Genomic DNA, 24,697 nt, shown 5'->3' with positions numbered 1-24,697 from the left:
ACTGTAGGGGCATATTGCTCATGCAGCTATGCTCTCACCTGTGGTATAGTGCACCGTTCCTTAAGGCTGTAAGGCCTGCTAGAGGAGTGACTTGCCTATGCCACAGGTAGTGGTTTGTGGGCATGGCACACTTAGAGGAGTGCCATGTCGACTTAGTCATTTTCTCCCCACCAGCACACACAAGCTGCAAGGCAGTGTGCATGTGCGGAGTAAGGGGTCCCCAATGTGGCATAACACGTGCTGCAGCCCTTAGAGACCTTCCCTGGCCACAGGGCCCTTGGCACCAGGGGTGCCTTTTACAAGGGACTTAACTGTGTGCCAGGGCTGTGCCAATTGTGGGAACAAAGGTACAGTATTAGGGAAAGAACCCTGGTGCTGGGACCTCGTAGCAGGGTCCCAGCACACTTTCAATCAAAGTTGGCATCAACACTACGCAAACAGTTGGGGGTAACCATGCCAACAGTGGCATTTTATTACACATTGTTAACCTGTTGAGGATACTTTGAACAATGGGATTGGTCAAGAAATTAAAAGGCAATGTTTGCTTAATACTCATGGTTTTATCTTCGTATTCTTTCCTCATCTTATTCTGCCATCTGCTGGGGCACTAATTAGCCACTGCTGAATACTTTGGACTCTTGCACCGATACTGGCTGTGGAGAGATCAGCAGAGCACATTGCCAGACTGTTCGTGGAATCAAGATGCTTCTGTTTGGGGTACACTTCCTCTCAGTTATGGAGTGATACTTGTTACAAGTTTCAATAAAGGGACCTGGCACATGGTGCGTATATATCAATAACTTAAACTCTGACTTAATGTTATCTGTTCTAGGCTATTAGTGGGAATTTGGTATACCTTACGCCTGCATTTGAGCATAATCTCCATGCAGGACATGAAGGCAGCCAAGTCTGTTGGTGAGGACTCCTGTGTGGGTTTCCTAAAGTTTTTTGAGAATCAGTTGCCCCAATATGTATTGACTTAAGAAATATGAAAATACACGACTTGTATATCCAGTGATACCATTTATTAAGTTAGATGTAACGCTTTTGAAGAATTTGCAAGACCCATCTTTTGGATGTGATGGATCATCAACGTGGCAGAAAATATTAGGTCTGTCTCCGGCAAGAGGTTTGCTGCCAAGTGTAGCAGAGAAGGAGGAGTTGGAAGACTGGTACCCCTACTGGACATCATGTTCTCTTCTGGTACCACTTCTGGGATTCCAAAAGGACTGAGTTGCCTGCTGCATCACTGGTTGCAATGGCTGTCTTTGCCCATATGCCAGCCCTATCAAGTAGCCTCTAAATTTCAGAAAGTGGTGTCAAAATTGTTTCGCCCCAAGAAACATGCTGTCCCTCTACTCTCCTTAAAGCTTTAAACTGATGAGGCAGAATTAATCAAAGGGCATATCCTTCAGCAAAGCCTGCACACACTTGACAACCATGTAGATCTATTGCAGGCATGCCAGTGAAAGACCATACTGGTACCAACCACCCTATCAGAGCAATCTTGATATCAAAACCTGCATGGATAACATTGTCGGCTGTATCTTGCTCATAATGTATAGTCTGCACCAAAGAGGACATCAGGACCTCTGGAATTACTGGCACTATGTCGCAAGCCATGTCCCAAAGGGCATGGATGTGGCAATTCAACAGGTAGGCCGCAGTGCTAGACTGGTTGAACAGAATATGCTTATTTCAAAGGCGTCAATCCACTGAAATTCCCTAATGGAAGGGCTGGTGGGGAATGAATTGGGGTTCTCTATACTAGTTGAGGCCAGCACAACAAGGCTTTCTGTAGTGGAATACTTGTTGAGAAAACCCTGGTAACCACACAACGACCTACGACATCAAGCCATATCCTTTCCTGCATATTCACAGGCAAGAAAGGATATGGCTTCGACCACATAGCCATTAGAGCGTGTGTTAGAACATTAATGAAGGAAAGCAAAGTCTCAGATACTGCTTGTCTAGGCTGTAGGATTTCTGTCATTACATTTGTTTCGGTCTCATTGGAAGTTTGCTGTAGCTCTAGCTCCTCATCTGCCCTCCAAACCACCACTTCAAATGAGGCACCCTCCTTCATCGGTGACCTATGTTACGAATCAAGCTCTATCTTTGGGGACTTGTCAAGCCCGATGGTGTTTTGTAAATCAAGGTGTAAGGCAACTGCACTGTAAGGAGGGGGGCATGCCACCCTCCACACCCACCCCCAGTAGAATGCACCCTGCTTCAGCACAAAGTCAGAGTCAGAACCAAAAAGATATTGAAGCCTCTGTTGATAACTGTAATGCAGTGAAGAGGCACAAGATTAGAATCAGCCTGCATGATGACAGGTTGTGCTTTAGTAATTTTGTAGGAGCCACTTAAAAGTGCCTCCCCTGTATGCTGATGTCAATTATTTTCTTTCTGTGCTTTCTGATGCAAAATCGGAGGTCCGCTCCTGAATTTGTCAGTCTTCTGATGACTTAAAATGTTATACGTTGTGCTAGGCAACAATATCCTCACTGAACACTGAAAAGGCCACCATTCAGCTCACAGGGGATGACCCTTAAATGTGGGTCCTAGCAGTGCAAGGGAGCACTTCTGTGAAAAACATCTGTTACTAGTCTGGTACTATGTGTATATTCCAAGGTGAGGCATCTGCAGTTAGAAGTATCCATCAGAAAAATGATTCATCAATTGCATGGTACATATGGAGCAATGTTGACAACGTTACGACTCAAGCTGCTAAGAGGATCATCAGGAAAGGCAATTATTAAATCCAAAAAGGAAGGAAAAATGGCAGTGTATGCACCCCAATACAGATCTGGAGGACAAGTTCAATTCAATCACAGTAAGACGAAAAGTCATGTCGGACTGGCGAATGCAAAGCAGAGAAGAATTCATTGAGGTACTGGGAAAGTTCAAATATTCAGGAACTTGGCTCCTGGGTTATATTGTAAGTCCGCCTGGTCAGCGGGTAGGTAACTAATTTCAGCACGCATTGACAACAGATAGTACTTGCTCAGGGGCTCATAAAGAAAACTTTTCAGGGCCCATATAGAAAATTACAGGTAGGGAAGTCATCAGAACAGCTGTCTATTGTTCGTTCAGGAAAGAATGTAATTAGGAGATTGTAGTTCTCAGAGCTACCACCTCCTGGTATTTGGTGGCATGTTCCTTCACAACCAAAATGCATTTGTTGCCCAGTGCTGACACGGGGGGCGGGTCAAAGGGACTTACTATGTCGATACCTGCCCTCTCAAAAGCACACCAATCACTGGTCAGGGCACCAGTAGTTCCTGGGTCTCACTTCACCACTTACCGCATACTTGTTAAGCAAGGCAGATTTTAAAATAACTCTCTGTATCCAATGAAACAGAGGATTCAGCTTGTCCTGGTTCTTTTTGATCTCCAAGTATACTGCAAAGGGAACTTTAAAAGGATGACCCTCTGCACTTGAGGACCACCAGCCTCCTACTGGTACCTTGCTCATGGTTAACAGGCTCTATGTAGCAATCAAAACAGAGTCAACCTTGAATCATGTGAAGGGAGCCTATTCGTTCTAGGAGAAAAATGATTTTCTTAAAAGGAACTCCCATTCACTGAATATTATTCAGTAACAATCTTCATTATCAAGTTCTTCCTGATCATATGAGAATTGGGGCATGCTGTGACCTTTTTCCTTACAAGGGAACACTTTGTAAAGAAAAGGCCTTCGTCAAGATCTGTGAGTCCCTATTAATACCCTTTGGGAAGGGGTGGCTGGTTGTCTAGTGATCATTTATACCATGCCATACATACACACACGGTACAATACTGTAATGCAGTTCATAGAAGTGGGTCCACCTAAGGATAATAAAACACGTTAGTTAAGCAGTGGACTATGGGTATAGTCCATAAACTATTATGGTACAACCTATGAAAGCGGAAAAAGCAGATAGGTACTGTATGTACTGTGAAATAATGATGTTAACTCAGGAGGAGGGGTGTGTGTCAGTGTATCCTATGCCGGTACATGCATGCTGGTAACACAGCAAACACAAGCATTATATGAAACTTCACTACACCCAACAAATATACATATCAGCGGCAGTTTCTTCACTGGGGCATGGGGGCGTCTCCACTTGTTTGTTTTGTTGCGCCCGGACCCCTACAAATCATGTTTAGTGTGTTACTTGCTTTGGATTCCTTTTTTTTTTTTTGGTGGTATGAACTGGGCAAAGTTACAGGAGAGTTGACTGAGGAGGGGAGGGGGAGCCTCCGAGCCTGCTGCCTGATGATTGACAACTGCCGGCCCTCCTTGTGGTGAAGTGCGCATGTCAGGTTGCACGGGTGCCTTGCTCTGACCAGCCCAACATGCACACTTGAACCCTCGCCTACCTCCATAATGTAGAAGGCTGGGGAATTCCTGCCACAGCCCCCAAGGCTTCAAATGAGCTCTGGCAGTGCCTGGCCGAGGCAGTCCTTCTGCTGCTGTATTTCTGTTTCCTAACACAAACAGCAAGAGAGCAGGGTCTAAATTGGCTCAGGAGTCACAGGGGTAGGACAGGGACTGGAGGGAGGTCACAACTTTCATGCTCATGGCCAGCCTTGAGGCAAAGGCACGAGTGTTCAATACTGAGAGGGACGGCCACCATTGGACCAGTGAGTGTTTTAATTTTAGGTACAGGATAGTATAAATCACTGTATACTGAGGAGCATTGGCAGGAGGGAGGACTGTGAATTACCAGAGAGGTCCATAAGACAACCTGTGGGTCATGGCCAGTGGTTTAATGAGTCCCCTAGAGAAGCTGCAGGGGTGGCGCTCCTGCATAAGCAATAACTTCTGCGCCCAAAGGCACCTGGAAGCCTGCCAGGCACCACTAGCCGACTTCAAGGTGCACTACCTGTGCCGGCAGAGGCTGCAAGCTTTCTTCACCAAGGAGAGGAGCTTGTCAGCTTTGCAGCTTTGCTCTGTGCTGAGCTTGATGCTGCGCTGCCAACATGTACTGGAGACGGATCAAAATCAGTCAGAGCAAACATCTGGGTGTACCGAGACCTGAAGCGCGCAGACATGGTGACTGATGACAGCAGCAGCGGCTCCACCCCATCCGCCTTCCACCAGCAGCAACCGCTGCAACCCTTTAACAATAAAAAGAAAATAAACTGTGGGACAAATTTATGAAAAGTGGCACTGCACCTAGTGCAGTGACACTTTTCTTGTTCCCTTGTAGCGCCCCCCTAACGCCAACTTGGTAGTGCCGGGGGCACGGGGATTGGTGCAGTTCTGTTTTTAGGGGTTGGGGGTTGGGGTAGTTTTGTTTTCGGGGTGAGGATAGGGTACTTTTGTTTTTGGGAATGGGGTAGTTTGGTTTTTGGGGGTGGGGGTTTAGGGTAGGTTGGTTTTTGTGGGTGGGGGTCAGGGTAGTTTGGTTTTTGGGGGTGGGAGATCAGGGTAGTTTTGTTTTAGGGCTGGGGGGGGTAGGGGTGGTTTTAGTATTAGTGGTGGGGTACTTCTGGGCCTTAGGGAAGGTGCGGGGGTCGCATGCTAGAACCATGCATGCCGTTCCCACTATGCTTTTACTAGGCATGCTTTTACAACGAAAAATCGTTGTAAAGGCATTTGTGGTAACAACGCGGTTGTTGTTCCGACCGCATTATTCAGGCATGCATGGTTCCAGCATTCGTTGTTCCATCATACATTTCCTGCTGAGTGCATTAATTTCCAGACCTGTTTCTGAGCCTGCATACCTGTAAAAAGTTGCCTTTTGACTTTGGCGGGGTGTTTTAAGAGCATAGTCACAGTGGGGTGTTGTGATTTCCTTCGAGGTTCGAGTCTGTTATTTTTGCTTGTTGAACGTTACATTTAAGTATGTAAACATTATGCCTGCCTGTTTCTGTCACATGCATTCTAATGGGCTGATGAGGACATTCCCTGTGTGTATTTTTCTGGGAAATTCATATGAGTATTTCAACATGTTTGTGTTTTGGTGTATGTTTGCCTTTCTGCATTTTATGTCTCTGCCATCTGTTCATGTTGCTCATATGTAAAAACTTGGATATTGCCAGTCAGTTATAAAGTCGATGAGCATTATGAAGACATAGCGCCAGAGACAATCTTTGTAGTGTTCTAGTTATGTACAGATATTAGGGAACTTACTTCTTTTCAACCTGTCCAGACCCCAAATATGAATGCTACTTGACTTGTCCATAATACAGCACCTTTGTGCCTCACAAACAGCAATAGAGTGTTTTTGTATTGTATTTGTACAAAAAGCAGTAATTAGTATTATGCCAAAAATACACCAGCAGCGAATCTCAGCCTCTGCATTCTCCAAGGAGAGAGTTTCTTCATATGATAGGGAATTGTACTTTCTTAGATTTATGCATGCCTTTAGTGACCAGTGAAGGCCCCTGCTCAATCTGCATACTTTAATGGGCCGGCCCAGCCAGAGCATAGGAATGATGCCTCCACCTCATTGGTTGAAGGGAGGTATCAAAAGGTTCTTCTGCCTTCAGAAAGGCTGCTCAGGACCCCACTGGGTGGCCGGCAGCATCTGATCTGACCAGCACGGACACATCCCAAATCGACCACCACGCTGCCCAAAAAGGCAGCAGACACTGACAGCAGCAGTCCCTCACTCTTTGCGCTTCAAGACCATGCATAAATGTAGCAAGGGTGCACATCTGTTCCCCAAGGCGCCCACTACCATTTCAAGCCATTTAAGACACACACTTTTCCATCCATGGTGGGTGCCCCTGGAGTAGTGTTCTACCCAGCCTCAAGTGCTTTGGAACCTTCAAAGGTAGGAAACGCTATATAAATGCAGCTACAATACAATACGAAAAAATAAGTTGGGGTGATGGTGAGATCACTTGCAACAAAGCTACACAGACCTGGGCCTTGATAGTCACAGCAAGATGACTGCAGTGGAATTCTGATCAAGGATGGGAGTGATGTGATCATATTTCTTCATCCCCTGAATGAGACGTTCAGTGCCTTGTAGGGTGCCCTTTGGCCTTTTAATGTTTAGTCCTTGCTGTCTCATCGTGTCCAGCCTGACAAATCACAATTACTTGTATTTGCTTAGTAGACTTCATTTATAACCCTGTATCAATGAATAAAAAAATCTATGAGCTACTCAGCATTGTTATCTCAAAGTCTGTTATGAAGTTCTGTGGTTATACTGAATAAACACCTATCTACGTCATTATCACATAAAATATCTTTGGGGATGTCATAACTACACTTTCACAATTGGTTTATTAACCTTCTTGCTTTCTCAAATATGCCTGAAAATACATTGTTTGCCTACTCATCCTTCCTAAATTTTCTCAGGGGAGAAAACCCCCAAACTCCACCTGATCCTCCCTTATGACGTTGGGCTCTCTGACAATGCTTGCTCGCCCCCGAGCACTCATCAAGAACTTTTACACCCCACCACTTTCAAATGTCACCAACTGCCACTGATACACAGATGCCGCAATCTATTTAAGATGATATAAGGGATTAAACACCTACTTATTTAATGGATGCCTGATGCCTCATAGGGATCGCCAGTGGGTAGAGTACCCAGTAGTCACACACTGTAGGTAAAATTTGTATTATAATAGTTAAGCCATAGCAATCAAGACTGTACTGACCCTAGCTGCATCGGGTATAACAAACTTGTGTGTACTCACATCGTTATGGGTCCCCACTTGGCCCAAGACCTAGTCCCTACACCCAGAGCCTGCATGTTAATGACTGCAAGGCCCGGCAGAGTTTAAATGCAGCCTTGTGTCCTTGGGCTGGAACAGGCAGGCTTCCGGGATAAGGGCCAGGCAAAACTAGACCACACACCTTCCAAGATGGCCATCCATAGTGGGATTATTTCCTGGTTTACGGGCGGCCCAGTAATAAAGAGATTATGCATGTGTTCGGTCATTGCAGTGATGCTGGTGTAAGAGGATAAAACATGGATAAGATGTAAAAATTTAACAAGTACACTTATTTCATAGTCTACAAGATATCTACACTATTTAAAATATCCTGAACATTAAAACATTGTAAAATGTTAAAATATCCAAAATATTTAACCATCTAAAACATAAAAATGCTACAAGACTTCCCTGATGAATTAGATGGCAGCTATTATGGCTTTAGCTATTCAGGGGTATAACTAAGTGACACTCCAAAACCCTGAGGCACATGGCTGATAGTGGGTATATAAAAACTGATAAAAATGAATAAAATGAGCAGACATTTTTTATCACTGGTCTGGATTGACAATGTTGAGCATCTCAGGTGGCAGTGTGTCCAACTGGCCCTTTTAGCTCTTTGTGCTCCAAGGGATGTTGCCGTTAAGGCCTGTCTTATGTGTCTGTAGTTGGTATTCCCAATGTTGTTCTCTTTCAAAGAGGATATTCTCTGAGTTGCTGCTGTTCTCAAGTTGTTCCAGTACAACCCAGTTCAAGTCATTGAGTGTGTGTGTGGATGTCAAATGATATATACAGCCAATGTGGTGGTTTCGCTTTTACATCTTATGTTATTGCGATGTTAGCAGATTCTCATTTTCACCTTCCTACAAGTCATGACCATGTAGAGGAGTCCACATGGAGGGAGGGCAGGAATGTGCGGCTGGAGGGCTCCCTAGATGGCAATCCCCTATCCATAGTTGGAATATATACTCCCAATCCGAAGCAAGGGGATTTCCTGAGGTTAATCACACCAGTGCTCTACCAAGAACCAGTGGCTAGTTGCATACGGGGGGCGACTTTAACTGAGTCCCAAATGTGGATATGGACAGATCTCATCCTCCATTGGCGGGCACTCCCAGTAGGGCAATGGCAAGTGAATTGTGCCATTGGATGTCTGACAGGGAGCTCCATGACATATGGCGCCTTTTACATCCCCAGGATCGAGAATACTCTTTCTCTTCCCCAGTCCATGGATTACATACCAGTATAGACTTGCTGTTAAGCCCTGTCAGCCTGGCTCACTGTGCTTTGAGGGCAGACTACTTAGCCAAGACGTTGTCAGATCACTGCCCGCTGAGAGTCAACATGCTCTGGGGCAGACAGCGCGCCCATATACCCACTTGGCGTCTACAGGCCGATATGCTGGTGGATCCTCCCTTCAGACAGGAATTGCTTGATTGCATTTCCAAATACTTTGAATTAAACGGAGGGACAGCCACAACACGCGGTGTGGAGTGGGATGCCCATAAGTTCATGGTGCGAGGCCATTGCCTCCGGCCACTCAAGGAGTACGGGGTACGCTAGTGCGGGAATAAGCCCCAATGGTAAAGGGCCTGCGCAGCATGGAATGTGCAGTGGTGTGGGGTTCATCTGACCCTGATACTCTTCACGAGCAACGTGTACGACACAGAGAGTGAGACAAGCGTTTGCACCTTTATGATTATCAACATTACATCTCTACATCACATGCAGAGGGCGATCGCACTGACAGGCTGATGGCGTGGCTGGCCCGGGGCGAGCAGCACCGTCCTCCTATTGGGGCAATAAGGCTTGACTCAGGAATTGTGGTTAATACTAAAATGACCATAAATGATGCCTTTAGACTGTACTATAGCACACTTTACACGGTGGAACCCGACCCCCCAGCAACACAATTAGTGGACTTTTTTGACACGCTTCCCCTTGCTCGCCTCACTTCACTGCAACTCATAAAGCTGGATGTACCTATAGAGATCGATAAGATCCAAACAGCATCGCGTCAATTAGCTCGCAATAAGACTCCCGGCACGGATGGGCTGCCGGTGGAATATTATGCAATGTTTGCTACGCAATTAACGAAACCATTCCTAGATAGGATCATAAAAATGTATCATTGATTATAACTTTGTGCCAATTTGGAATTTCTATTTAGTTGCAGAAGTTCAGGTACTTATGATAGATGGAAGTGATCACTGGTCCTTGCAGGCATGCTTTCAGCAGAGGATCATGAAAGAAAGGGGTACGATTCTAAAAGATGTTAAGTTATACAAGAAGAGTGACTATTAGAATAGGGGAGAGAGAGCTAGAATTGCTTGCAAATCTTCAGGTACATTGGAAAAGTAGAAGAACAAACATTTAGTGAAATAGTATAGTGAGCGAATCATAGAAGTTATAAATTGTACAAGAACAGAAAGTAATAAGTGAATTATGGCAACTACAAAGGATTCGAAAGATCAACTTTAAAAAAAAAAGAGTGGTTTGGCTCTGTATGTCGAAAACAAAAGAGTAAGTTAAGAACTCTTGAGAGGCTGGGGAATAAAGTGCAGGAAGAACAAGCGGAGAGGGTAATATATAGCTTACGGTAAGCGCATAAAAACATCGAAGGAGGAAAAAAGGGTATATTACAATTGAGATTGGGAGCAAATGCAGTTTGCTATACCTTCTACAGATATAAGGAACATGGTGCACTTCAGGATGGGAAATATTCAGCATAAAGTTGAGTGCATGGTATCAGAAATAGTGCTGATAAATCATCTAGAAGACACCCATGTGAATGGATACTAGATTCCCCTGAGGTAAATATGAAGCTTCTAAAAAGGTATCACTGCTAAATCCATAATGGCTATTATAAAGGATCTTCCTCTGACAAGATCAGGAGGGCCAGATAACCTCCCAGCGGTAACAATAAAGGTAAATATCAGTTGATGGGACTGGATACTCTGTAGGCTATTTAGAGCAATAACTTTATTGGTATAATGCCTGAAAGTTGGAAGGGTGCAATAGTTAAACCTATTTTTAAAAAAGGACATCTTTAGACCACAAGAATTATAGATTAATTAGCTTGATAAATGTGGGGTTGAAACATTATGGGAATGTGTCCCTAGGACACTGAAAGAATGGGCTGAAGAGAATGCTCTGATTTCAGTTGAACACAAAGCCCCTCATTCCAACCCTGGCGGTCATTGACCACCAGGGTGGCTGTCCACGGAAGCACCGCCAACAGGCTGGCGGTGCTTCATGTGGAATTCCCGGATTTCCCCCGGCTGGGAGAATCCTCCATGGCGGCGCTGCAAGCAGCGCTGCCATGGGGATTCCGACCACCTTCCCGCCAGCCTGTTTCTGGCGGTTTTCACCGCCAGAAACAGGACGGCGGGAACGGGTGTCGTGGGGCCCCCTAACAGGCCCCCTAACAGGGCTACAGCATGATTTTCACTGTCTGCACAGCAGACAGTGAAAATCGCGACGGGTGCAACTGCACCCGTCGCACCCGTGCAACACCGCCGGCTCCATTCGGAGCCGGCTTCTATGTTGCAGGGCCTTTCCCGCTGGGCCGGCGGGCGCTCCCTTGGCGGCGCCCGCCGGCCCAGCGGGAAAGTCAGAATGGCCTTCATTTGGCCGTCATTTGACGGGGTAAGTTTGGCGGGCGGCAACTATTTGATTTGTAGGGGAACTTTATATTGTATTTTTTTTAGATTTTCAGGCAGTATTCGACCTAGTAAATGGAGAGATTTTGTGGAATAATTTAGAGAGAGCAGTGCATGAGAGGGGCTTCAAGGGCAGTGGAAAGGGAGAGAAGTGTGAATTGCGAGGGACATCATTTTGTAAAATACCTATTTGTTAAGACCTTCAAAGCAGAGCCGAGAGTGTTTGTGTTTGTTTTTGTCTGAGTGAGTATTTAAAACTCACACGAAACAGAAAAAACACTTATTGCAGCTACAAAACTCGTAATGTGTTCTTTTATTCTCTGCATATTGGAAAAGATTTTATGGTTTTCAAAAACTATATTGACTCCAACTGTGAAACGTTTCTTTAGCAACTTTAGTGAAATTTCATATGCATTTGAAGCCTGGCAATCTTCCATTGCTAATTACATTTTAAGAAGAACTTCCCCTTCTACACCTATATGATGCAGCAGAATTGCTTGTTTCCTAATTGGTTAATTTTTATCCCATACTCTTCACCAAAATATGTATTAATTCATTCAATGTTATCTCTTATCCAGAAGGAAAATTGTCCTTCAATAAATGATGATCTTTAGCTTCATCCTCTCAAAATCAACTGACTTCAGCCTGAACTCACCCTGCATTCCATTTACATCATAAGTGCCCAAATTCACATTAGCCTTAATTACATTGGCGGTAAATGCCGCCTAGCGCTGCAGTGACCGTCACTGCGGCTAACACCCATCCGCTAAATCATGACCACAGCCAGAGTTCTGCCACAAGAAGGGCGGAAATCCAGCTGTAGCCATGCTGGCGGATGGTGTTAAGGTGGCGCTGCTACCACCAACAGCGCCACACCAGTAGACCTCCGTCAGCCGTATTATGAAAAATAATATGGCCTGGCGGGCGCTGCTGGCAGTAGCAGCGCCCCTTCCCCTGCTGGAAGACCGCCTGGATGCAGGTAAGTTGGGTTTCCCGAGAGGGGAGGGGTGTGGGGGTGTGTTTTGTGTGTGTGGGGGGTGTGTGCGTGAATGCGGATGTGTGTGTAGTGTTGTTTGCGTGTGTGTATGCATGTGTAAGAATGTGTTTATGAATGGAAATGTGAATGCGTGTCTGCATGTCAGTGTAGATTTGTGTACGGATGTGTGCGAGAATGTATGGATGCATGCATGTATGAATGTGTGTATGCCTGTGTGAGTGTGTGGGTGTGTGTGCGTGGTGAGTGTTTGCAAGTGTGCGTGGATGGGGGTGGGGGACTGGAAGGGGGGAGCATAGATGGAGGGGGAGGTGGGGGTGTCTGGGGTGTGTTGGGCGGGTGGGCCTCCTACCAGTGACAGGGAAGGAATTCCCTGTCACTGGTAGGGCCTATCGCCATGGTTTTACCATGGCGGTAGGCTGGGTCATTATGCGGCCGGAGGTACAGTAGTGGCCGCCGGGCTGGAGATCGTTATCTCCGGCCTGGCAGCTACTACTGCCATTGTGGTCGGAGTGGTACATTGTCATAATGTGGCGGTATGTACAGACAGCCTGTTGGCGGTACTACCGCCACATTATCTCTGACCGCCGGGGTCGTAATGACCCCCATAATTTCTATTCATGCAAGAAGTTCATGCTATAGCCACTAGCTTCCAGGCCAATGCTATTTGAAACAGGGAGAATGTTGTTGGGTTTGAGATACTTCTTCTCTAGCATATTCCCTGTAATTACAATTATCACTCCAGGTGGGATCCCTCCATCCACTGATACCGACCTCACTAACAAAACTCATGATATTTGGGTGAATATGCATGAGAGCATCTGGGTCTCGCTCCCAGATGTCCATCATACATCGGATGACTACCACTGATGATCAATAATCCAAATCCCACAGAACCATTTTGCCTATTAGGGACAGAGCTGTGACAGGATGCTTAATGATTCAGTTCTTCTTGTAATGCCCTCTTCCTTGTGGTTTTTGAAGATCACCATCCCATACACAGAGGAAATCTTTCCTCTAGCTTCCCCTAGGCTTGTGTCCTTGTCAGGACCCATGTTAACCATTCTGGATTCTGGCCCTTTTTGTCTAGTGTGAGGCTAATAGCAGCAAGTAGTTCTTCTCTTCCTTCGACTTGGAACCATGCTACTCCTACCAGTAGCTTTCCAGTTGGCTAACCACTTGTCAGCTAACACAGCAAGCGTCTATGGATTCCTTTCTGTTTGTTTGGAGTAGAGCACATCTCTCTTAGTTACTCAGCCACTATCAACTGGTAAAGGGACTAATAATATTTTGTTTTCATACCTTTCACCCACTCCTTCCAATCAAGCAATACATCATGGATCCCGTTTTCAAATGGGAAAGTAGCCGTGACAGCAGTGAGAGGCAGCTAAGACAGGCATACTGTGCTGAGCTGCACAGGGCCAAAGTCCGACTTGGAGACCTCTGAATCAGATTCAGATTGAGGACTGTGGTTAATCCCTGGAGCCTACTGTCCAGGAACCCCAGACCACTGTGTTGTTAGAAAGGGCAAGGGGTGCATTTTCACATCACTGCATCACTGTGTACAATTTTGGCAATTGAGCGGGGACCACGGGTCACGCTTTTAGTCTCTTTAACGCATTACTCTTCAACAAACTGGTTTCATGTGAAAACCTGTAAGTGTTTGCACAGTTTCTGCCCTTCTGTGCTCTCTATAGAAACATTTCAAAGGGGCTCAAGCTTCAAGGTGAGAATAGATTTTGGTGCAGTGCTTAAGTCAACTTTAGTCCCAAACATTGTTTACTTGTAAAGGTTGATCAGCATTGCAATTTATGCAGTGAAGCACCACTGTACCACGCCTGCCACTCACCCGCACCCCCATTGGAGCCCTTGAAACATGCAGTAAAAATCTGGGGGCATGGGTTTTCTAGAATATCTGTATTACACCTTCTCCGTAGTTGGAGAACTGACATGATCTGTGTAATGCTGCCTCTAGAGCACAACTGAAGTCACATCCCCTCAACAAGTGGTGACCCAGGTACAGGGAACCCTTAACTAGGGACCACTTGCAGAAAAAAGGGCCATTGGTGTTAGGACCATAAATGGTCTATAGAAAGCCCTTCCTGCAGTGTTATTTACTTACTAAGAGGCCATGGTGACCTAAGGGATCACAATATGAGGATTCCAAAGTGTATAGGAATAGTGAATAGGATTTCTCTATCTTGGGCGATTTTTGATGTGAACAATGTGGGTCAGAAGAGAAACTAATCTGCCTAGAATGGCTTTTCAATATATACTCCTGCTTTGTCTTCAAGCACCAAGAGCTCTCAGATAGGGATACCTGCATAGAGGCCACCGAGGAACCGTCCAATCAGAAGCATCTCGAAGGATCCGGCAAGCTTACTGCAGCCCATGATCAGGGAGGCTCCCACCAGAATTAAATTATTCCACAGCAGACAGTGTTTCCTGCAATTACAGAGCAAAGGGTGAGAAAGCAATGCAGTACATTCTACCAGACAAAGCACTTGGATAGCAGACAGTTTCATTATATAGACCACTTGCTCCTCAACACTGCATTAAATGTACTTCCAAAATTCTTCACACTGATTTTGGTCTGGAGGTGCAGCGCTTCTGGATTTCAGCATATGCTTATTGCTATTCACAGGTTGGCCCACAAGACTTTTGCAATGAAACCTAGTACGTACCAAATGGCCTATGTCTCAAAGGACACCCCTTTAGATTTGTCTCAGTGTTCATTAATGTGCTGTGGCTAGAAACAAGCAAGATCAAAGCTCAGTATCAAATCAAATCAAATCATTAACATTTATAAAGCGCGCTACTCACCCGTGCGGGTCTCAAGGCGCTAGGGGGGAAAGGGGGGGTTATCGCTGCTCGAACAGCCAAGTCTTTAGGAGTCTCCGGAAAGCGGAGTGGTCCTGGGTGGTCCTGAGGCTGGTGGGGAGGGAGTTCCAGGTCTTGGCCGCCAGGAAGGAGAAAGATCTCCCACCCGCCGTGGAGCGGCGGGTGCGAGGGACGGCAGCAAGTGCGAGGCCAGCGGAGCGGAGGGGGCGGGTGGGGACGTAGAAGCTGAGGCGTCTGTTGAGGTATTCCGGTCCCTTTTTGTGGAGGGCTTTGTGTGCGTGGGTGAGAAGACGGAAGGTGATCCTTTTGCTGACTGGGAGCCAATGCAGGTGTCTCAGGTGTGCGGAGATGTGGCTGTTGCGGGGTACGTCGAGGATGAGGCGGGCCGAGGCGTTTTGGATGCGTTGCAGGCGGTTTTGGAGTTTGGCTGTGGTCCCGGCGTAGAGGGTGTTGCCGTAGTCCAGGCGGCTCGTGACGAGGGCGTGGGTCACGGTTTTTCTGGTGTCGGCGGGGATCCAGCGGAAGATCTTACGGAGCATGCGGAGAGTGAGGAAGCAGGCGGAGGACACGGCGTTGACTTGCTTGGTCATGGTGAGAAGAGGGTCCAAGATGAAGCCGAGGTTGCGGGCGTGGTCTGCGGGGGTCGGTGCGGTGCCGAGGGCCGTGGGCCACCAGGAGTCGTCCCAGGCGGACGGGGTGTTGCCGAGGATGAGGACTTCAGTTTTTTCAGAGTTCAGCTTTAGGCGGCTGAGCCTCATCCAATCTGCGACGTCGTTCATACCCTCTTGTAGGTTGGTCTTGGCGCTGGCGGGGTCCTTGGTGAGGGAGAGTACAAGTTGGGTGTCGTCGGCGTAGGAGGTGATGATGATGTCGTGCTTGCGTACGATGTCGGCGAGGGGGCTCATGTAGACATTGAAGAGTGTCGGGCTGAGCGATGAGCCTTGAGGTACGCCGCAGATGATCTTGGTGGGTTCTGAGCGAAACGGAGGGAGGTAAACTCTTTGGGAGCGGTTAGCGAGGAAGGAGGCGATCCAGTCCAGGGCCTGGCCTTGGATCCCGGTGGAGCGTAGGCGGGTGATTAGGGTGCGGTGACAGACGGTGTCAAAGGCAGCCGAGAGGTCGAGGAGAATGAGGGCGACTGTTTCACCGTTGTCCATCAGGGTTCTGATGTCGTCTGTGACTGAGATGAGGGCGGTTTCCGTGCTGTGGTTGGTTCGGAATCCGGTTTGTGAAGGGTCGAGCAGGTTGTTGTCTTCCAGGAAGGTGGTCAGCTGTTTGTTGACGGTCTTTTCTATTACCTTGGCTGGGAAAGGTAGAAGAGAGATGGGGCGGAAGTTTTTCAGGTCGCTTGGGTCAGCCGTAGGTTTCTTTAGTAGGGCGTTGACTTCAGCGTGCTTCCAGCATTCGGGGAAGGTAGCAGAAGAAAAAGAAGAGTTGATGACGGTCTGGAGGTGCGGGGCGATGATGTCGTCGGCTTTGTTAAAGATGAAGTGCGGGCAGGGGTCCGAAGGGGCGCCGGAGTGGATAGAGTTCATGATGGATTTGGTTTCTTCCGTGTTGATGTGGGTCCAGTTGTTGAGGGTGATGTCCGGGGAAGCGGGTTCAGTGGTGTATGGTTGGGTCTGGTGTCCGAAGCTGTCGTGGAGGTCGCTGATCTTGCGATGGAAGAAAGTGGCGAGGGATTCGCACAAATCCTGTGAGGGCGTGACGGCGTTGGCGCTGGCGCTGGAGAACTCTTTGACGATGCTGAAGAGTTCTCTGCTGTTGTGGCTGTTTTTGTCTAGTCTGTCGGTGAAAAAGTTCCTTTTGGCAGTGCAGATCAGGTGGTGGTGTTCGCGTGTAGCGTTCTTGAGGGCGGTCATGTTGTCAGCGGTGTGGTCCTTGCGCCAGGCCTTCTCAAGGGCACGACAAGTTTTCTTTGATTCTTTGAGGGTGTCAGAGAACCAGAGAGGTTTTTTGGTGTTGGTCTGTCGATGCGTGCGTTTGAGGGGAGCAAGGTTGTCAGCGCAGTTGGAGATCCAGTTTGTGAGGTTGAGAGCTGCGTCGTTGGGGTCGGTGGTGAGGGTGGGTTGGTTGGCGGCGAGAGCGGAGAAGAGTTGCTCTTCAGGGATCTTGTTCCACTGTCGATGAGGGATGGGTTGAGTGCGGAGGTGGGAGGTCTCGCGTCGGAATGTGAAGTGGACGCAGCTGTGGTCGGTCCAGTGTAGGGCAGAGGTGTGGCTGAAGAAGACGTGTTTGCTGGCGGAGAAGATAGGGTCGAGCGTGTGTCCGGCGATGTGGGTGGCGGTGTTCACCAGTTGTTTGAGGCCGAGGTTGGCGAGGTTGTCGAGCAGGGTGGTGGTGTTGGGGTCGTTGTTTTGTTCCAGATGGAAGTTGAGGTCGCCTAGGAGGATGTAGTCCGGTGAGGCGAGGGCGTGCGGGGAGATGAAGTTGGCGATGGCGTCGCTGAAAGAGGCGCGAGGTCCGGGAGGACGGTAGACGAGGGATCCTCTGAGGGTGGTCCTTGGGTCGGTGCGAATCTGAAAATGCAGGTGTTCAGCGGCGAGGGGGGGGTCTTCGGTGGAGGTGGTGACGCTGATGGAGTCTTTGAAGATGATGGCGACACCTCCTCCTACTTGGTTGGTGCGGTCTTTTCTGGAGATCTTGTAGCCTTCGGGGATGGCGGGTAGCGATGTCTGGAGCAGAGGAGGCGTTCATCCATGTCTCCGTGATGAAGGCGACGTCCGGGGCTGTGGAGTCCAGGAGGTCCCAAAGTTCAACGGCGTGCTTGTGGACGGAACGAGCGTTGATCAGGATGCACTTGAGGTGGTTGATGGCGCGTGGGCTTGTGGTCGTGGTAGTTGCGTGGTGGAAGATGCGTTTGCAGGAGTTGCAGGCGAAGGGTCCATGGGTGCGTTTGGGGTGAGCTAGGAAGCAGGTTTTGGAGCGCCCTGGGTTGAGGGCGTGGAGGGTGGTGGGGTCGTAGCGGATCAGCGGGGCTTGGGGGAGCTGGGGACCAGGGGTCGTGGCGCTGGGCGCGGGCCAGGCGCGGACGGGCGCAGACGCGCTTGCCTCTGGCGCGCCTCCGGCGCGCCAGCGGCGTGCCCGCTGCGCAGTCGCGCAGCGGCCGCCATAAGAGGTAGGAGGGGGGGGAGGGGTCAGCTGGGGGCGAATGGGAGCTGGGGGGCGAGGGCGTGCAGGAGGTCGCGGCGGGAAAGCGCAAGGGAGGGGGGGGGACAGGTAGAGTGAGAGGAGCTGGGGGAGGGGGTTTAGGGTGGAGGAGGGTGAGTGTTAGGAGGTTTGGAGATTAGGGAGAGAGATAGGAGTAGGGTTGTGAAGATAGGGGAGGGGGGGTTGTAGAGGTGGGTGAGGGAGAGAGGTAGAGTGAGAGGATAGGGAGATAGGTAGTAGAGGGGGTGGCGGGAGGGGGGAGAGATAGAGAAATAGATAGAGAAAATAGATAGAGAAGTCGATAGATAGGGAAATAGATAGATAGACAGATAGGTAGGTAGGAGGAGGTGGAGAGTGGGGGAGTTAGATAGTGAGATAGGGAGCTAGAGAGATAGGAAGATAGGAGGAGTGAGGGAGGTAGATAGCGAACGGGTTAGCTAGGGGTGAGAGAGGGGGAGGCGAGTGAGGGAGGGGGATGAGGAAGGAGCAGGAGGGCAGGCTCGGGGGAAGAAGACGGAGGAGGTAGAAGAGCCGAAGACAGAAGAACAGAAGACAGAAGAACAGAAGAGCAGAAGACAGAAGAACAGAAGAACAGAAGAACACAGAAGAACACAGAAGAACACAGAAGAACCGAGAAGAAGAACACAGAAGCACCGAGAAGAACAGAGAAGAAGAACACAGAAGACCGGAAGAACACAGAAGAACAGAAGGGAAGAACAGAAGAACACAGAAGAAGATTGCAGAGGGGGGGCGAGGAGGAAGAGACAGAGAGGAGGAAAAGAAGCAGGAGCAGGAGAGAAGGTGAGTGGCGCGGGGCAGGGCGAGGGGCTGGGAGGAGGGGGGTACTTACAGTTAGGTGGGTCTCAGGAACACAGGAACTCGGGAACTTGGAGGAGCTGCAGCGGCAGGGGGAGCGACCTACCCTTGGGTCAAGGGTCGCTACCACTGTCGCGCAGCGGCCGCCATAAGAGGTAGGAGGGGGGGAGGGGTCAGCTGGGGGCGAATGGGAGCTGGGGGGCGGGGGCGTGCAGGAGGTCGCGGCGGGAAAGCGCAAGGAGGGGGGGGACAGGTAGAGTGAGAGGAGCTGGGGGAGGGGGTTTAGGGTGGAGGAGGGTGAGTGTTAGGAGGTTTGGAGATTAGGGAGAGAGATAGGAGTAGGGTTGTGAAGATAGGGGAGGGGGGGTTGTAGAGGTGGGTGAGGGAGAGAGGTAGAGTGAGAGGATAGGGAGATAGGTAGTAGAGGGGGTGGCGGGAGGGGGGGAGAGATAGAGAAATAGATAGAGAAAATAGATAGAGAAGTCGATAGATAGGGAAATAGATAGATAGACAGATAGGTAGGTAGGAGGAGGTGGAGAGTGGGGGAGTTAGATAGTGAGATAGGGAGCTAGAGAGATAGGAAGATAGGAGGAGTGAGGGAGGTAGATAGCGAACGGGTTAGCTAGGGGTGAGAGAGGGGGAGGCGAGTGAGGGAGGGGGATGAGGAAGGAGCAGGAGGGCAGGCTCGGGGGAAGAAGACGGAGGAGGTAGAAGAGCCGAAGACAGAAGAACAGAAGACAGAAGAACAGAAGACCGGAAGAGCAGAAGACAGAAGAACAGAAGAACAGAAGAACAGAGAAGAACACAGAAGAACACAGAAGAACCGAGAAGAAGAACACAGAAGCACCGAGAAGAACAGAGAAGAAGAACACAGAAGACCGGAAGAACACAGAAGAACAGAAGGGAAGAACAGAAGAACAGAAGAACACAGAAGAAGATTGCAGAGGGGGGGCGAGGAGGAAGAGACAGAGAGGAGGAAAAGAAGCAGGAGCAGGAGAGAAGGTGAGTGGCGCGGGGCAGGGCGAGGGGCTGGGAGGAGGGGGGTACTTACAGTTAGGTGGGTCTCAGGAACACAGGAACTCGGGAACTTGGAGGAGCTGCAGCGGCAGGGGGAGCGACCTACCCTTGGGTCAAGGGTCGCTACCACTGTCGCGCAGCGGCCGCCATAAGAGGTAGGAGGGGGGGGGAGGGGTCAGCTGGGGGCGAATGGGAGCTGGGGGGCGGGGGCGTGCAGGAGGTCGCGGCGGGAAAGCGCAAGGGAGGGGGGGGGACAGGTAGAGTGAGAGGAGCTGGGGGAGGGGGTTTAGGGTGGAGGAGGGTGAGTGTTAGGAGGTTTGGAGATTAGGGAGAGAGATAGGAGTAGGGTTGTGAAGATAGGGGAGGGGGGGTTGTAGAGGTGGGTGAGGGAGAGAGGTAGAGTGAGAGGATAGGGAGATAGGTAGTAGAGGGGGTGGTGGGAGGGGGGGAGAGATAGAGAAATAGATAGAGAAAATAGATAGAGAAGTCGATAGATAGGGAAATAGATAGATAGACAGATAGGTAGGTAGGAGGAGGTGGAGAGTGGGGGAGTTAGATAGTGAGATAGGGAGCTAGAGAGATAGGAAGATAGGAGGAGTGAGGGAGGTAGATAGCGAACGGGTTAGCTAGGGGTGAGAGAGGGGGAGGCGAGTGAGGGAGGGGGATGAGGAAGGAGCAGGAGGGCAGGCTCGGGGGAAGAAGACGGAGAAGGTAGAAGAGCCGAAGACAGAAGAACAGAAGACAGAAGAACAGAAGAACAGAAGACCGGAAGAGCAGAAGACAGAAGAACAGAAGAACAGAGAAGAACAGAGAAGAACACAGAAGAACCGAGAAGAAGAACACAGAAGCACCGAGAAGAACAGAGAAGAAGAACACAGAAGACCGGAAGAACACAGAAGAACAGAAGGGAAGAACAGAAGAACAGAAGAACACAGAAGAAGATTGCAGAGGGGGGGCGAGGAGGAAGAGACAGAGAGGAGGAAAAGAAGCAGGAGCAGGAGAGAAGGTGAGTGGCGCGGGGCAGGGCGAGGGGCTGGGAGGAGGGGGGTACTTACAGTTAGGTGGGTCTCAGGAACACAGGAACTCGGGAACTTGGAGGAGCTGCAGCGGCAGGGGGAGCGACCTACCCTTGGGTCAAGGGTCGCTACCACTGTCGCGCAGCGGCCGCCATAAGAGGTAGGAGGGGGGGGAGGGGTCAGCTGGGGGCGAATGGGAGCTGGGGGGCGGGGGCGTGCAGGAGGTCGCGGCGGGAAAGCGCAAGGGGGGGGGGGGACAGGTAGAGTGAGAGGAGCTGGGGGAGGGGGTTTAGGGTGGAGGAGGGTGAGTGTTAGGAGGTTTGGAGATTAGGGAGAGAGATAGGAGTAGGGTTGTGAAGATAGGGGAGGGGGGGTTGTAGAGGTGGGTGAGGGAGAGAGGTAGAGTGAGAGGATAGGGAGATAGGTAGTAGAGGGGGTGGCGGGAGGGGGGGAGAGATAGAGAAATAGATAGAGAAAATAGATAGAGAAGTCGATAGATAGGGAAATAGATAGATAGACAGATAGGTAGGTAGGAGGAGGTGGAGAGTGGGGGAGTTAGATAGTGAGATAGGGAGCTAGAGAGATAGGAAGATAGGAGGAGTGAGGGAGGTAGATAGCGAACGGGTTAGCTAGGGGTGAGAGAGGGGGAGGCGAGTGAGGGAGGGGGATGAGGAAGGAGCAGGAGGGCAGGCTCGGGGGAAGAAGACGGAGGAGGTAGAAGAGCCGAAGACAGAAGAACAGAAGACAGAAGAACAGAAGACCGGAAGAGCAGAAGACAGAAGAACAGAAGAACAGAAGAACAGAGAAGAACAGAGAAGAACACAGAAGAACCGAGAAGAAGAACACAGAAGCACCGAGAAGAACAGAGAAGAAGAACACAGAAGACCGGAAGAACACAGAAGAACAGAAGGGAAGAACAGAAGAACACAGAAGAAGATTGCAGAGGGGGGGCGAGGAGGAAGAGACAGAGAGGAGGAAAAGAAGCAGGAGCAGAAGAGAAGGTGAGTGGCGCGGGGCAGGGCGAGGGGCTGGGAGGAGGGGGGTACTTACAGTTAGGTGGGTCTCAGGAACACAGGAACTCGGGAACTTGGAGGAGCTGCAGCGGCAGGGGGAGCGACCTACCCTTGGGTCAAGGGTCGCTACCACTGTCGCGCAGCGGCCGCCATAAGCGGTAGGAGGGGGGGGAGGGGTCAGCTGGGGGCGAATGGGAGCTGGGGGGCGGGGGCGTGCAGGAGGTCGCGGCGGGAAAGCGCAAGGGAGGGGGGGGACAGGTAGAGTGAGAGGAGCTGGGGGAGGGGGTTTAGGGTGGAGGAGGGTGAGTGTTAGGAGGTTTGGAGATTAGGGAGAGAGATAGGAGTAGGGTTGTGAAGATAGGGGAGGGGGGGTTGTAGAGGTGGGTGAGGGAGAGAGGTAGAGTGAGAGGACAGGGAGATAGGTAGTAGAGGGGGTGGCGGGAGGGGGGGAGAGATAGAGAAATAGATAGAGAAAATAGATAGAGAAGTCGATAGATAGGGAAATAGATAGATAGACAGATAGGTAGGTAGGAGGAGGTGGAGAGTGGGGGAGTTAGATAGTGAGATAGGGAGCTAGAGAGATAGGAAGATAGGAGGAGTGAGGGAGGTAGATAGCGAACGGGTTAGCTAGGGGTGAGAGAGGGGGAGGCGAGTGAGGGAGGGGGATGAGGAAGGAGCAGGAGGGCAGGCTCGGGGGAAGAAGACGGAGGAGGTAGAAGAGCCGAAGACAGAAGAACAGAAGACAGAAGAACAGAAGACCGGAAGAGCAGAAGACAGAAGAACAGAGAAGAACAGAGAAGAACACAGAAGAACCGAGAAGAAGAACACAGAAGCACCGAGAAGAACAGAGAAGAAGAACACAGAAGACCGGAAGAACACAGAAGAACAGAAGGGAAGAACAGAAGAACACAGAAGAAGATTGCAGAGGGGGGGCGAGGAGGAAGAGACAGAGAGGAGGAAAAGAAGCAGGAGCAGGAGAGAAGGTGAGTGGCGCGGGGCAGGGCGAGGGGCTGGGAGGAGGGGGGTACTTACAGTTAGGTGGGTCTCAGGAACACAGGAACTCGGGAACTTGGAGGAGCTGCAGCGGCAGGGGGAGCGACCTACCCTTGGGTCAAGGGTCGCTACCACTGTCGCGCAGCGGCCGCCATAAGAGGTAGGAGGGGGGGGGAGGGGTCAGCTGGGGGCGAATGGGAGCTGGGGGGCGGGGGCGTGCAGGAGGTCGCGGCGGGAAAGCGCAAGGGAGGGGGGGGACAGGTAGAGTGAGAGGAGCTGGGGGAGGGGGTTTAGGGTGGAGGAGGGTGAGTGTTAGGAGGTTTGGAGATTAGGGAGAGAGATAGGAGTAGGGTTGTGAAGATAGGGGAGGGGGGGTTGTAGAGGTGGGTGAGGGAGAGAGGTAGAGTGAGAGGATAGGGAGATAGGTAGTAGAGGGGGTGGCGGGAGGGGGGGAGAGATAGAGAAATAGATAGAGAAAATAGATAGAGAAGTCGATAGATAGGGAAATAGATAGATAGACAGATAGGTAGGTAGGAGGAGGTGGAGAGTGGGGGAGTTAGATAGTGAGATAGGGAGCTAGAGAGATAGGAAGATAGGAGGAGTGAGGGAGGTAGATAGCGAACGGGTTAGCTAGGGGTGAGAGAGGGGGAGGCGAGTGAGGGAGGGGGATGAGGAAGGAGCAGGAGGGCAGGCTCGGGGGAAGAAGACGGAGGAGGTAGAAGAGCCGAAGACAGAAGAACAGAAGACAGAAGAACAGAAGAGCAGAAGACAGAAGAACAGAAGAACAGAAGAACAGAGAAGAACACAGAAGAACACAGAAGAACCGAGAAGAAGAACACAGAAGCACCGAGAAGAACAGAGAAGAAGAACACAGAAGACCGGAAGAACACAGAAGAACAGAAGGGAAGAACAGAAGAACAGAAGAACACAGAAGAAGATTGCAGAGGGGGGGCGAGGAGGAAGAGACAGAGAGGAGGAAAAGAAGCAGGAGCAGGAGAGAAGGTGAGTGGCGCGGGGCAGGGCGAGGGGCTGGGAGGAGGGGGGTACTTACAGTTAGGTGGGTCTCAGGAACACAGGAACTCGGGAACTTGGAGGAGCTGCAGCGGCAGCGACCTACCCTTGGGTCCAAATGTGTTCTGCACAGAAGCAATGGCACTGCCAATGACAGCATATCAAAGCTGCCACTCCTCCATTGTCAAATAGTGGGGACTGGATGGGCACAGACAGAGACAAGAAAAAGGGCTTGTAGGGCTGTGGCACGCTTGATTGGGACGGAGAGAAGAAGTGGCCCAAGAGGCAAGGATCAAGATGAAGCAGAAACAAATATGGACAAGAAAGGAGGCAAAACGTGGGAAGAGCACGATGGATCATGGAAGATTTCCCTCTGAAAGTGAGGAGCAAAGCAAGGCAGGCAGAGGAGCAGCGGGGTCTCAGCCTTCCACACAAAAGTGTAAACCGTCTATCGAAAGCAGTGCAGTGTCTAGACACCTTTTAAAGAGGGCGGGGTAGGGTATTAACCTGAGGCTCACA

The 24,697-nt window shown here is 50.0% G+C and overlaps 1 protein-coding gene and 1 long non-coding RNA gene across 4 annotated transcripts in view; one reads left to right on the top strand and one right to left on the bottom strand.

The window, feature by feature from the left end:
• Positions 1 to 24,697, bottom strand: part of LOC138266405 (solute carrier family 2, facilitated glucose transporter member 9-like) — a 473,687-nt gene that overhangs the window by 255,553 nt on the left and 193,437 nt on the right. For all 3 annotated transcript variants that reach the window (XM_069215176.1, XM_069215174.1, XM_069215175.1), the window contains one exon: positions 14,642 to 14,766. In XM_069215176.1, coding sequence (XP_069071277.1) covers positions 14,642 to 14,766 — 125 coding nt within the window. The remainder of the gene's footprint in view (positions 1 to 14,641; positions 14,767 to 24,697) is intronic.
• Positions 1 to 24,697, top strand: part of LOC138266408 (uncharacterized) — a 205,250-nt gene that overhangs the window by 49,398 nt on the left and 131,155 nt on the right. The gene's annotated exons all lie outside the window — the stretch shown is intronic.

Source organism: Pleurodeles waltl, chromosome 11, assembly GCF_031143425.1.
Source record: "Pleurodeles waltl isolate 20211129_DDA chromosome 11, aPleWal1.hap1.20221129, whole genome shotgun sequence".
Taxonomy (NCBI): domain Eukaryota; kingdom Metazoa; phylum Chordata; class Amphibia; order Caudata; family Salamandridae; genus Pleurodeles; species Pleurodeles waltl.
Note: the sequence above shows the minus strand (reverse complement) of the source record. Positions and strands in the feature narration are given on the sequence as shown.